The sequence below is a fragment of the Kogia breviceps genome, chromosome 7, assembly GCF_026419965.1.
Source record: "Kogia breviceps isolate mKogBre1 chromosome 7, mKogBre1 haplotype 1, whole genome shotgun sequence".
In the NCBI taxonomy this organism is placed as follows: domain Eukaryota; kingdom Metazoa; phylum Chordata; class Mammalia; order Artiodactyla; family Physeteridae; genus Kogia; species Kogia breviceps.
The window spans coordinates 9,781,605-9,794,706 of NC_081316.1; the positions used below are offsets into that span (position 1 = coordinate 9,781,605).

The following is a 13,102-nucleotide window of genomic DNA, read 5'->3' on the forward strand; positions in this document are numbered from 1 at the left end:
AGAGCTTAATTTACAAGCTGGGAGACCGTCCCCTTTTTAAAACTCTGCTTGTCTGACCTGCCACGGAAGTTAAATGCCTGCATCTCTGTTACGGAAACATTAAATTAGAAATTTAAAGACAATGAAGTAAAAGTGAAGGTTTGGATGGCGTTCGTCTACTACATTGTGTGTAACTGAACCCCCAGTTACACGTTACAGCCTAACTTGCAGGTCTCAGCCGTAGGATATGGTTTTAGCCACCCACAGACACCCGGCAGTGGGTGCTGTATGAGGAGAGAGGACAGTCATCACTTACCAGTGTGTCAGGACAGAGTCCTCTGTGATTTGACTCTATCTACATCTCTCTTTTCACTGCTCCGTTTCTGTTATATCATGGTGGTTGGACTATCTAGCTTGTTACCCCTCCTGGAGGGTCACGGCCTTAAGGGAGGGCTCATGTCATAGAGCCTTCAAAGGGCCCCCACACGTAGTAGATCCTCCATAAGAAAGATACTGACGGGTAAATGAGAGCATCACCCTGAGAATTCGCAAGCAGCGGACTTGGGGAGACGGCAGGGACTTCACCTTGAGAGAATCACCCATTCTATACCCAGGGCGCCTACAGTAATCCAGCGCTCCTCAGTCTATGCTCCACCCGGACACATGCGCACAGCACTTTCCCACAGACACAACCGGGGCTATCTGAAGCCACAGCTCACCAGCTGTGTCTTTACTTCCTTCTCCTCCCTCTCAGGAAAGAATATGCAAGTGCAAATGAGCAAGAGAGATGTTATCATAGGGATAAATGTGAATTCATTCTAACTTCTTATTTTAAAAAAGCAAATCGTTCACAAACCTCGGTACCGAACGATCACGCTAACAGTGGATGTGAAACACCCCTCACAACTGATGGTGGCTCCCCGCTTTGTTAACACCTCCTAGGGTTGAGAACAGCTGCGTTCACCATCGCTCTTTACCTGAAATGTTGCCATGGATTTACAAAACAATAGCTGCCTAACAAATGTTCATTGAAATGAAACTGAATTCTCCATGGCAAGCTTCCAGCCCTGGGTGGGCTTCCTCCATCCTGCAGTACTTTGTGGGCAATGCCCCTGGCTGGTTGTGTGTTTCGTGGCCTGAGAGTGCAAACTACGTTAGATGTTCACCTCCGCAGAACAAATCCAAGGAGGTGATACTGTGTGGATTGCAGATCACCACCCCTCCAAATCACATAATACATCTGAAAAATAAATTAATTGCTGGCATATATATATATACATATATTAGGTGAAATACCTGCATTCTCTCCTTATTCTTAGTCAAAATCAAGGTGGTCATTTTTGATGGGCCCAGGGAGGTGTCTTTGGCTCTTCCATTTAACTAAAATAAATAAACACATTCTCACTAAATTTTCCACTCGGACAGGTGTGATTATATAAAACACAGAGTGTTTTTTATTCATGCATGTTGATTCATTTTGATACTCTAACATGAAGAGAGAGGCAGAACACAAACAAATAGTAATTTGAAGAAAAGAAGGAAACTAATACTTATTGAATGCCTACCATATGCCAGGCACTTCACACTCGGTTTCACATCGAATATTCTCAACAACCTTATGGGTAGATATTATTACCCCAACATTTTAGATGCAGCAACTGAGCCCCTGGGTGGTTAAGTAACTCACAGAAAACTACATAGTGGGGATGGAATTTGAACTCAAGACAGACCCCATAGCTTGTGCTTTTGCCATTATTACACTAGACACCGAATGGCCCTCAATACTGAACAGAGATGGCCATGCTTTGTGCGGGCTCCTCCGTGTAATGCTGTGGGACCTTATTCTATCATTCCTAACCACCGGGCAGCATTCCACACGAGGAAGGCTTCATGCACCCTATTTGGCTACTATTGTACCCAAACCTACTGTTAGACATAAAAGAATCAAGGATTTTATAGCCACACTCCAAAGTACTAGAAGTTGGGTGAATTTGTCTCCTCTGTTTCCTACTACATCCTACTCTGTATGTAACTTCCTGCTTACTTGTTAAAATACCCAGCAGACCCTAAGGTCCCTGAGGCAGGGGTAGTGTTTTGTTCAATGTTGCACTCCCAGCATCCAGTAGACGGCCGGGCATGTAGTAGTGACACAATACAATTTGCCGAATGGATGGATGGATGGTAAAGCAGCCCGCTCTTATGTTTGGGGTATAAAATCACAACTCACCAATATGTGATATCAGACTTCAGTGGTGTCTGATCCAAAGCAGTGAGAGTGTCCCCACCAATTTTAATGTTCCCCTGCTCCCAGTGGCATGGACAGTTAAGAGTGACAGAGGGCTATTGCACTCTTCACCCTCTGAGAGAGACGTATTAATTGGAAAAATCAGAGAATCTGTGTGACAAAAAGTCAAGAATGGAACAGAATAGAGAGCCCAGAAATAAACTCATGCATATATGGTCAATTAATTTTCAACACAGGAGCCAAAAATAACCAGTGCAAAAGAGTTCAACTGTACCCCATCTTATACCATACACAAAAGTCAAGCCAAAATGGATTAAAAATTTAAATTCAAGATCCCAAACTGTAAAACTTTTAGAAGAAAACATAGGGGGTAAAGTCCTTGACATTGGCAATGGTTTTTTGGATTTGACATCAAAAGCAAAGACAATAAAAGCAAAAATAAACAAGCGAGATTAAAACGGAAAATCTTCTGCACAACAAAGGAAACAATCAATAAAATGAAAAGATAACCTATGGAATGGGAGAAAATACTTGCAAACAATATAATTCAGCCTTAAAAAGGAAGGAAATCCTGCCATTTGCAACAAAAATATGCACATGGGTGGAGGGCATTATGCTAAGTGAAATGAGCCAGACAAAGACAAATGCTACATGGTATCACTTATATGTGGAATCCAAAAAAAAAAAAAAATCAAACTCATAGAAACAGAGAGTAGAATGGTGGTTGCCAGGTGCTTGGGATTGGGGAAAATAGGGAGAGGGTGGTAAAAGGATACAAACTTTCAGTTATAAAATGAATGAGGTGTGAAGATTACCCTGTATAGCATGGTGCCTATAGCTGATAGTACTGTGTTGTATAATTTACATTTGCTAACAGAGTAGGACTTAAGAGTTCAAGTGAATATTTATTTGAGGTGAAGGATGTGTTAATTAACTAAACAGTGACAATCCTTTCTCAATGTGTGTATATATATATATATATATATATATATATATATATATATATATATATAAAATCATCATGTTGTACACTTTAAACATATTACCAAAAAAAAGGTTTTAATAAATTTTCCATGAGTGAGTAAAAAAAAAAAAAAAAAAAAAAAAGGCAAGCAAAAATACTACCTCATTCAACCTTGGTTTTTCATTTTTCATCAATGAAGAACTGGTATTCTCTGAATTTTTGAAAAAAGCAGGCTGCTCTTGCAGAGTAGAAGCAAACCCTGCCCCTTCCTAGAAGGATTGCAAAGAGAATATTTTTCAGTTGCTCTATTACAATTAATCTACTCATAACTGACCCAATTCACCCAAGAGTAAAACTCCCACCTCTGAAAGCATTTTCATCTTTAGAAAGCAGGGGGTATGGTGTGGGTGTGGCAGGTAGGAAGGAGGTATCCAAGTGTCCTTAGCCTGGACCAGGCCTGAATTCTCAGCCAACCGGCAACTCTGGTCTAGTTCTAGCCACCACTTTTCCATTACCACCTCCCCCTCCTCTGGAAATCCAGACTTGGTGGAAACCCAGACTTGCTGTACTAGAGTGTAGTGGAGGATTAGTGGGCTAAGCTGAAACCTGCTTAGGGATACCCAGAGGACCCATGGAAGAGTTCTGAAATCCAAACAGAAAACTGCCCCCTGCCCCATTTCCCATTCCCTCTCTGCTTTAGAGTAAACCTTAACTCTTTGTCCTTCTCCCTCTGTAGAAGACTCTAACTGGACAGCAGAAGTAGGCAGCAGAGCTTTCTTACTGGGGCATCTTCTGTTAACTTTGACTCCTGCATCAAATTACTTTTTTGATACTGTTTATTTCGCTGTTTCCTAGACTGAAGTGGCTTCCTTTTTTTCTTCTTATACATCTTCTTCTCCTGATTCAACTATTCCAGAAAGTAGAGAGAAATCAGCCACTGAGGATTCCAGAGGTACGCCCACCCACATGTAGCACTCTTTTCACACAACACTCAAGACACAGTGGCTAACCCAGTATGTGTGCCCTCTCAGTGTTGAACTGTTGTTGGTTTGGAGAATCAAAACACAGTTCAGTTACCTCATTACCAGAGACCCCTCCCCACTTAATACCGCCCAAATCCCCCTGTTATAGATATACTACCAAAGGGGCACCTATACCAATAACCAAATATCTGTGATATAAAATGTGAAAGCACATTACTTATGGCAATATTGGCAGGTACAGATAATACTGATTATTAGATGTGTGCTTAATAGATACAGTTTGGTTGTTAGCATAGGGTGGCTTTAATAATTAAGCAAATGAAGCTCAGGACTAATTTTCCAGGTACGTATGGTGTGGTGAAGCTTATACTGATGCTGCTATAAATCCAGCTGAAGAAACTGTAGGGTCCAGTCTGATATGGCTGGTTCCTTCTGACACAGCCTTAAACTCACCCTATGATGAAGATACTTCTTAATGCAACTTAAGATACAACTCATGCAATCAGGTGCATAGCAAACCACAACAAACATTTTGCTGTTTCTAAAGCTCTTATACCATCTATGTAAAAAACAAGTCTGTTAATAGACGGGGCAGAAGAAAAATTACTTAATATATGGAAATATAAAAAAACTACCTAAGACCATGTAAACAAAGAAACACTTTTTAAAAAGTAGGGGTCATTTGTGGGACTCCCCTGGTGGCGCAGTGGTTAACAATTTGCCTCCCGGTGCAGGGGACACAGGTTTGAGCCCTGGTCTGGGAAGATCCTACATGCCGCGGAGCAACTAAGCCCGTGTGCCACGACTACTATGCTCTAGAGCCCGTGAGCCGCAACTACTGAGACCGCGTGCCTAGAGCCCATGCTGTACAAGAGAAGCCACCGTAATGAGAAGCCCACGCACCGCAATGAAGAGGAGTCCCCACTCACTGCAACTAGAGAAAAGCCCCCGCACAGCAGTGAAGACCCAACGCAGCCAAAAATAAATAAATTTATTTTTTTTAAAAAGTATGGGTCATTAAAAAAAAAAATTATTTATTTATTTTTGGTTGCATCGGGTCCTTGTTGCTGCGTGTGCGCGGGCTTTCTCTAGTTGCGGCAAGTGGGGGCTACTCTTCGATGAGGTGAGCGGGCTTCTCATTACGGTGGCTTCTCTTGTTGCGGAGCACGGGCTCTAGGCAGTGGGCTTCAGTAGTTGTGGCACGTGGGCTCAGTAGTTGTGGCGCGGGGGCTTAGTTGCTCCCCAGCATATGGGATCTTTCTGGACCAGGGATCGAACCCGTGTGCCCTGCGTTGGCAGGCAGATTCTTAACCACGGCGCCACCAGGGAAATTCTGGGTCATTTTTAACAAGCTCTATCTCTTAACATGGGTTTCACTTTTAGTTAAACATTTTCCCCCCACTTTTAATTAATTTTGGAATAAATATGGAGTTCTCACATGTTTCCCCCCTAGATTTAAAAAAGAAAGTTATAAAGGACAAAATGAAAGACTCCAGGGCAGGGTAACCAGTTAGGATGCTACTGCTGTATTTTCTGCAGATCTTGGGATAGTTGAAAATTCTTCCAAATTATCCAGTAGTGTCATGCTTTTTTTAGGCTGCTACTTTCTGGGTGCAAGAGTCTCTATAATCTTACCTCATGTGCTGTGTTCAGTAGGTGAAGAGGGAGACCATCTGAGAGGGAGCTGTCAGAACCACTGGTGCTGTTTCCAAAAGGAAAGGAAAAAGGGAAATACCTGTTATTAATGTCTAGGATGTAAAACACTTAGCAGAGCAGCAGCATGGGATTAGGACACCTAGTCTGCTATCTGCCCGCACTGTCTGTGTTTCAGTTACTAAGAACTCTTGATAAGCATATCCATTCATTCATTCTGAACACCTACTGCATGCCAGGCAGTGCCCAGGAAACAGAGATGAACCATGTGGCAAAATAAACACTGGCCGGATGGGCAAAGCTGCCCTTGGCAGTGATTGTGAGAGACTGTAGGATTCTTAAACTTGATTTTATTTTATTTTTTGTGGTACGCGAGCCTCTCACTGTCGTGGCCTCTCCCGTTGCGGAGCACAGGCGCCGGATGCGCAGGCTCAGTGGCCATGGCTCACGGGCCCAGCTGCTCCACGGCATGTGGGATCTTCCCGGACCGGGGCACGAACCCGTGTCCCCTGCATCGGCAGGCGGACCCTCAACCACTGTGCCACCAGGGAAGCCCGACTGTAGGATTCTTAATGAGCAGCCCTGGAGAACAGCGGGGGACTGGGATTTGTTTGAAAGCAGGGGCTTTGTCTCGTTCACACCTGTCTAGACACTACCGGTTCAGAGAGCAAGGATCTGACTAGGTACTCTTCAAAAATGTGTTGAAGGGCTTCCCTGGTGGCGCAGTGGTTGAGAGTCCGCCTGCCGATGCAGGGGACGCGGGTTCGTGCCCCGGTCCGGGAAGATCCCACGTGCCGCGGAGCAGCTGGGCCCGTGAGCCGTGGCCGCTGAGCCTGCGCGTCCGGAGCCTGTGCTCCGCAACGGGAGAGGCCACAACAGTGAGAGGCCCACGTACCGCAAAAAAAAAAAAAAAAAAAAGAAATGTGTTGAATATGCCAATAGATATATTTAATAACAAAGAATCTGTAGGTCAGAGATTAGGAGTATTACCTTTATCACCCCAATTCCCCCTTCAAAAGTTTCGCATGCACGTCTAGATTGATCTAAAGTCCTCCCCACAAACCGTCCCCCCCCCCTTTTCTTCAAAGGCTGGGAGGAATGAAGACACAGATAGCCCATCCTTTCTTCCTTCATCATGTCCTTTGCTTCACATTATGTTTTCCCCTTTCCCGGGGTGTGGTGGCTAGAACTGAAAGCTGCGCTCTATGACACGTCTTCCATATAGAAAACAATGTCTTAGGCACAGAACTCAAACCTCCTGGGACGACGGCATTGCAAACCATTCTCTTGCTCAGCACTTGCATTCCCTTCGTGCTCCCCTCCCTCCCATCAGCGCACAATGCGGAGCCCCACAGCCAGGCAGCGGAAGAAAGCCCTCTCTTCTCTCACCTCATTCCCAACTCCCTGTTCTCACAAGGCTTTTCCAGTCTGAGGAGTAGCCTTTGAGGCCACTAGATAATGGCCTCTGAAGTCCCTTTCGGCGGTAACAGAAAACTTTAACGAATGGGATAAAAAGCATTAGATGCAGTAATGCCCCGGAAGATGTCGAAAATCATGTCTGTGCACAGAGACAGAGCAAACTCGAACTGGGCTTGCAAACACAATCTGCTTTTCTGTGTGAATCTGCTAGTCGTGGGAATGGATAGGAGGAGCCCCGTGGAGGCGGGTGCAGAGGTTGGCAGATTGGTTTCAATAATTCTTAACTAAATGCCTCAGAGTATCCCTGCTGAGCCCGTCAGAGTGCAGTCAGGATGCTTCTGAGTTGGTCCCCCTGGGCCCTATATGTATGACTTGATATGCAGGAGGCATTTTGTTTTTGAGGCTGAAAGTGAAGAGGGTTTGATGCAGTGGTCCTGGAGAGTTAGGCAAAGGATTCTGGGAGAGTGGAAGAGGTGACGTGGTGAACGGGACACCCTACCTGGGCTGATGGTCTGGTTTAAGGTTCCTAAAGAGACATTTGGGAGACTCAGCCAGCAGAACTACTTTAGGACCCAGAATCAATGTGCTACATAGAGTGGGTGGGCGAGAGCCATCCTGTTCCCACTTTCTACCACTGACTACAGTGCAGCCTCTAGCAGAAGGCCACCATGCCCTGCCCAGAAACCTTCTGACTGGGGACACCTGGGGCAGTAAGCTCGAGTAGAAGGTGTTCTGGCACACCTGTGAAATAACCACCCCCTACCTGGGAGCTTCCTAAAATAGCTGTGGAGAGTGGGCCGGAGATCCTCCATACTAAATGAATTCAACAAATATTTACTGAGCTCTCCCTAAGTGCCAGGTACTGCTCTCAGTAAATGAGATACAGAGATGAACAAAACAAAGATCTCTGACCCTGTGGAATGTACATCCTAGTAGGGGGAGACAGGCAATAAATAACAGACACAACAAAGACATAAGTGATATAGAATGACAAATGATACAGAAGGTGGTAAAATGCTGTGGAGAAAAGCAGAGCATGTCAAGGGGATGAAGGATGGCAGAAGGGTGGAGGCAGGGGAGCCAGCTGCAATATTAGAGTAATGAGGGTTAGGCCACACTGAAAGGCTGACGTTTAAGCAAAGACTTGAAGGGGGCGAAGGAATTAGCACAGTGACTATCTGGGGGAGAGCAGCTGGAACTGCCAGTGCAAGGGCCCTGAGGTAGAGAGGAGGAGGCCAGTGTAGCTGTAGCAATGTGTGTGAGAGGGTGAGGGTGGAGGTCACAGAGATAGCAGATGGCTAGGTCCTATAGCCTTGTAGGCCACTGTAGGGTCCTTGACTTTGTATCTGAGTGAAGTGGTGGAGCCACTGAGGTGTTATTTATTTATTTATTTTTTTCCGGTATGCGGGCCTCCCACTGCTGCGGCCTCTCCCGTTGCGGAGCACAGGCTCCAGACGCGCAGGCCCAGCGGCCACGGCCCATGGGCCCAGCCGCTCGGCGGCACGTGGGATCCTCCCGGACCAGGGCACGAACCCGCGTCCCCTGCATCGGCAGGCGGACCCTCAACCACTGCGCCACCAGGGAAGCCCCCACTGAGGTGTTTTAAACAGAGGAATGACACGATCTGATTTACTTTAAAAGAATCACTCTCCTGGTTTTCTTTTGGACGTGCTGGTCCCTTCCTAGTCTTATTCGCTGGCTCTTCACTGTCTCTTTAACCTCTTACAGCTGTGGTACCCAGCTCAGATTCAGCCCTCTTCTCTACTCTACCTGCACTTACTCCCTTGGGATATCTGCCACACTTAAGGTTTAAATATCATCTATCCATGATGACTCTCTCCATCAGACCTCTCTACACGGAAATCCAGACTCATACATCCAACTGCTTATTCAATATCTCCATTGAGACACCTACTAGACATCTCAAACGGAACACGCCCAGCACTAGATTCCTGATCTTCGTCACCCCCCTAACCTTCTCCACCCACTTCATCTTCCCCAGCTCAGTTAAAGGCAACTCCATCCAACCAATTACAGAGTCATTCTCTCTTTCTCTCATGCCCGATATCCAATCCATAAGCAAATCTTAATGTCTGAAACTTCAAAATATATCTAGAATCCAACCAATGCCCACACCCCCAAGCACTGCTACACCCCTAAGCACCATCACCCTTCTTCTGTATTATTGCAAGAGCCTCCTGATGAGTGTCCTGCTTAGACCTTTCCTCGTTACAATCTCTTTTCCACATAGCAGCCCCAGTAAAACCTAAGTCAGGTCACGATACTTGTGTACTTAAAACCTTCCAGAAGCTTTCCATCTCCCTTGAAGTAAAAGACAAAGGCTTCACAATCGCCTACGAGGCCCTACACAAACTGCCTGCCCATCTCTCTAACCCCTTCTAGAGCCTAGAAAAGAGGCTGTCAGAGATCAGGCACTCAATCCGTAGTTGTTGAAGGAATGAAGTGCATTCAAGTGTGCCGCGATTTATTCAATATTTTGCACCTGAGGTTCAAAACCAAGAAAACAACAGAGCAGGCAAGACAATTAAAAAAAAAAAAAGAACCCCTATGGTTTTCCTTTGAAATGAAGTTTGTTACCTGGATTCAATGTCAGACAAAGAGATGTCACTCCAGCTTCCTTCTAAATCCATATCTTGTCCAAGCTCTTTGAATTTCTTATGGATCTCCTGTTGTAAGAGCTCTTTAAGCTCTGCTAGACACTGCATGAACTACGGAAGTGAAAAAAAGAACTATTTTTGATTATTCATTTAGTTATTCATCAGATGTTTACTAAGTATACGCTGAAAGGCACTTTATTTATTGCTGGGGACACAAAGATGAGTAAGCTGTAACCTCTGCTACTAAGGACATGTTAACAATAAGTTACATGAGCTGTAGGAACAGACAGAAGCATTTTTAGGGCAGAATATCAGTGAACACTGCTTTAGTCACTTTTCCCTGGCTAAAGCCAATAGTAAACTTCTTGAACAACGCAAAGGTCAGATTTATTTTATTTTTTTGAGTAGCAAGGCAGGGAAAGTTAGAATGGGGTTGTTCAGAATTTGGCCTATGGCAAATCTGATTTAACAGGCCCTATGTTGAGGTCAAAGTGTCTTTTAAGTATTTTTTAATTGAACAGTTGCATCCAGAGTGGTGCATGTCATGCGTTCCCAGGGCCGACATTTCAGAGGGAGTATGAGAGACGAGTTAGAGGCCATGAGTACAGGCTCTCTTTTTTTTTTTTTTGCGGTACGCGGGCCTCTCACTGTTGTGGCCTCTCCCGCTGCGGAGCACAGGCTCCGGACGCGCAGGCTCAGCGGCCATGGCTCACGGGCCCAGCCGCTCCGCGGCACGTGGGATCCTCCCGGACCGGGGCACGAACCCGCGTCCCCTGCATCGGCAGGCGGACTCCCAACCGCTGCGCCACCAGGGAAGCCCCAGGCTCTCTTTTAAGAAGGCGAGTGGTGATGGGAAATAGAAAGAATCTCCTGGAGCAACAAGGCTAAAGGGAGCCTTTGCTTGTGATTTACGATGGGGGCAGCTTGAGAACATCTGCAGTCCAGGGGAAGAAGAAAAGGAAGCAGCTGAGGGCACGGAAAAGAGAGGAGGTGACTGAGGCAAGACCTCAGGGAGGCCCCAGGGGAGGTCGGCAAGTGCTTGAAGGACGGGGATAGTTTTGGAGAAGAGAAAGGACACCTGATTTTCTGAGACGGGAGGAAGGGAAGTAAGAATTGGTGCTGCCACAGCTAAGCCGAGAAGTGAGGGAGAGTTGTGCTGAAGGGAAGCTGGCACCATGGCCTCTGTTCTTGGGGAAGGATGAGGTCTTATCGTTCGCTGAGACTGCAGGCTGCGGGCTTTGTTACTTTCTTTGATTAGAAAAAGTTCAGAAAAATATTAAGAGGAAAATAAAGGTTGCCTGTAATCCCACTGGGCTGACTTCGGACCCATGTGAAAACGATCACAGTAACGTCACCATGTTTCTTGAAACCCCATTTTTACCTTGCTTCTGTCAGGATCACAGAAATCCAGAAGGGTGTCACAGACCTGATAACCAAGGGATTTTAGATCTTCAGGGGTAAAGTGAGTGTCTCTCTTATTGCCTGCGGAAAAAAAATCCATAACACTTCTTATTAAATCTTAATGAGCAAATGCAAATCTAATTTATGACTATCTCGTTAGAAACACCACCTATGATTCTAGACTATTACACTTCCGGACAGGGTCTCTCTCCTTCTAGTTTTAGTTTGATTCAGGAGAATCTTCGACAATGAACAAGTTTACAGTCATGACAGCTACCGTGACTGAGGCTTTACTCTGTGGTAGGCACCATGTCGAGTGCTTGACATGCACTACCTCATTAAGTAGCGCCTGTAATGCAGGCACTATTATTATTAGCCAGTAAACGGAAATTCAAACCCAGACCTGCCTGATTTCCAGGGCCTGAGCCACAGCTATGCTATACTGCCCCATCAGGTATTACGTTTCACACTCATATTCTGGGTTCTCAAATTTAACATTAAGGCACAGACAAGAAAATCTTCTAGGTCAATTATTCCCCCAACATTCACGGAGATTTCATGTCCCCAATGCTTTGCTTGGCGTACCCTTGCCATGCTGGCTTACGATACACAAAAGAGAGCTTACCCAGGGTGGACCCACCAAAGGTAGACTCCATGGTATAGCTGTTTAGGATTCCCATCCGCCACATCACAACTCGTCCTGTTCCTTCTTTGCACTTTTGGACTTTAAAATTACAACTGTGAAAAGAGAACTAAAGAGAAATCCCAGCCCTCTGTTAATTATAAATTGGCAAACGTTAAGATGTCTAAAGTTCACTAATATGAATTAGAAAAATGGTTCCCTCGGGTTCTATAAACTACTTCCTAACGTATGTTCCATAAAATACTAATTCTAAGAGATGTTAATAGATGTAACAGAGGAAAAAAAATGAGTTCTGCTGGTCAGGGAGAAGAAGGTTTAACGAGACTAGACAGGCCTCCTCTGCAGGACTTCTCAGAGCATTTCGTATGTTGTTGTGAATGGTGACCCTCCAAAGGGGAGAGAGTATACTCTGATTTTCTTTTCTTTTTTTTTTTTTTTTTTTTTTGCGGTACGCGGGCCTCTCACTGCTGTGGCCTCTCCCGTTGCGGAGCACAGGCTCCGGACGCGCAGGCCCAGCCGCTCCGCGGCATGTGGGATCCTCCCGGACCGGGGCACGAACCCGTGACCCCTGCATCGGCAGGCGGATTCTCAACCACTGCGCCACCAGGGAAGCCCTATACTCTGATTTTCATTGCCCACGAACCCTTCCCTTCCTTCTCCACCTTCCCCTGGGACATTCTGCAGGACTAGGGTTCCTTGAAGGCCTGTTTGGGAATGCTGGCTTACTTTAGCATTCAAGGCACTAGCCAGCCTTTCTAAGATTTATTTTCTGCCCCTCCCCAACTTGAACCCTTGGATCTCGTTGGCTTGATCCTCTATCTCTGATTTGTGTACGCGTCACCCCTACAGTCTCTGCGTAGAACTCTCCTGCTCCTCGACACTAACGTTTCTGGCTTGGAGTTCAACCTCCTCTACTGTCTTTCATGGCCACCCCGCTTCTCTTTCCTCACTTGGAGTTTGTAAACGTAGACTTGCCAACGATCCCAACCTCTCCTGTCCTGCTGAAAGTGCCTCAGCGTTGGAAGGCGTCTCACTACCAGTGATTTCTGAGCTGAGCTCTCGGAAATCCAGAGGTCCTACTGAGCCGCCCCAGGGCGCTCCTGCTGCAAGGACTGAGGAGGACACAGGACGGCAGGGTGCTGAGCCCTGCGCCCACTTCAACTAGCGCAGCGCCGCTTTTCATTGCTTTAAACGCTA

At 45.9% G+C, this 13,102-nt stretch overlaps 1 protein-coding gene across 7 annotated transcripts in view; it reads right to left on the reverse strand.

Annotated features, from left to right (window-relative positions):
* The window catches only part of AGBL2 (AGBL carboxypeptidase 2), a 44,992-nt gene that overhangs the window by 1,125 nt on the left and 30,765 nt on the right, over window positions 1-13,102 (reverse strand). For 6 of the 7 annotated variants that reach the window (XM_067037236.1, XM_059069577.2, XM_067037238.1 and 3 more), the window contains 7 exons: window positions 11,888-12,014; window positions 11,243-11,343; window positions 9,842-9,972; window positions 5,807-5,873; window positions 3,970-4,095; window positions 3,350-3,457; window positions 1,276-1,359 (listed from right to left, as the gene is read on the reverse strand). In XM_067037236.1, the coding sequence (XP_066893337.1) occupies window positions 1,276-1,359; window positions 3,350-3,457; window positions 3,970-4,095; window positions 5,807-5,873; window positions 9,842-9,972; window positions 11,243-11,343; window positions 11,888-12,014 (744 nt within the window). The remainder of the gene's footprint in view (window positions 1-1,275; window positions 1,360-3,349; window positions 3,458-3,969; window positions 4,096-5,806; window positions 5,874-9,841; window positions 9,973-11,242; window positions 11,344-11,887; window positions 12,015-13,102) is intronic. The other variant, XM_067037240.1, reaches the window with a different exon arrangement.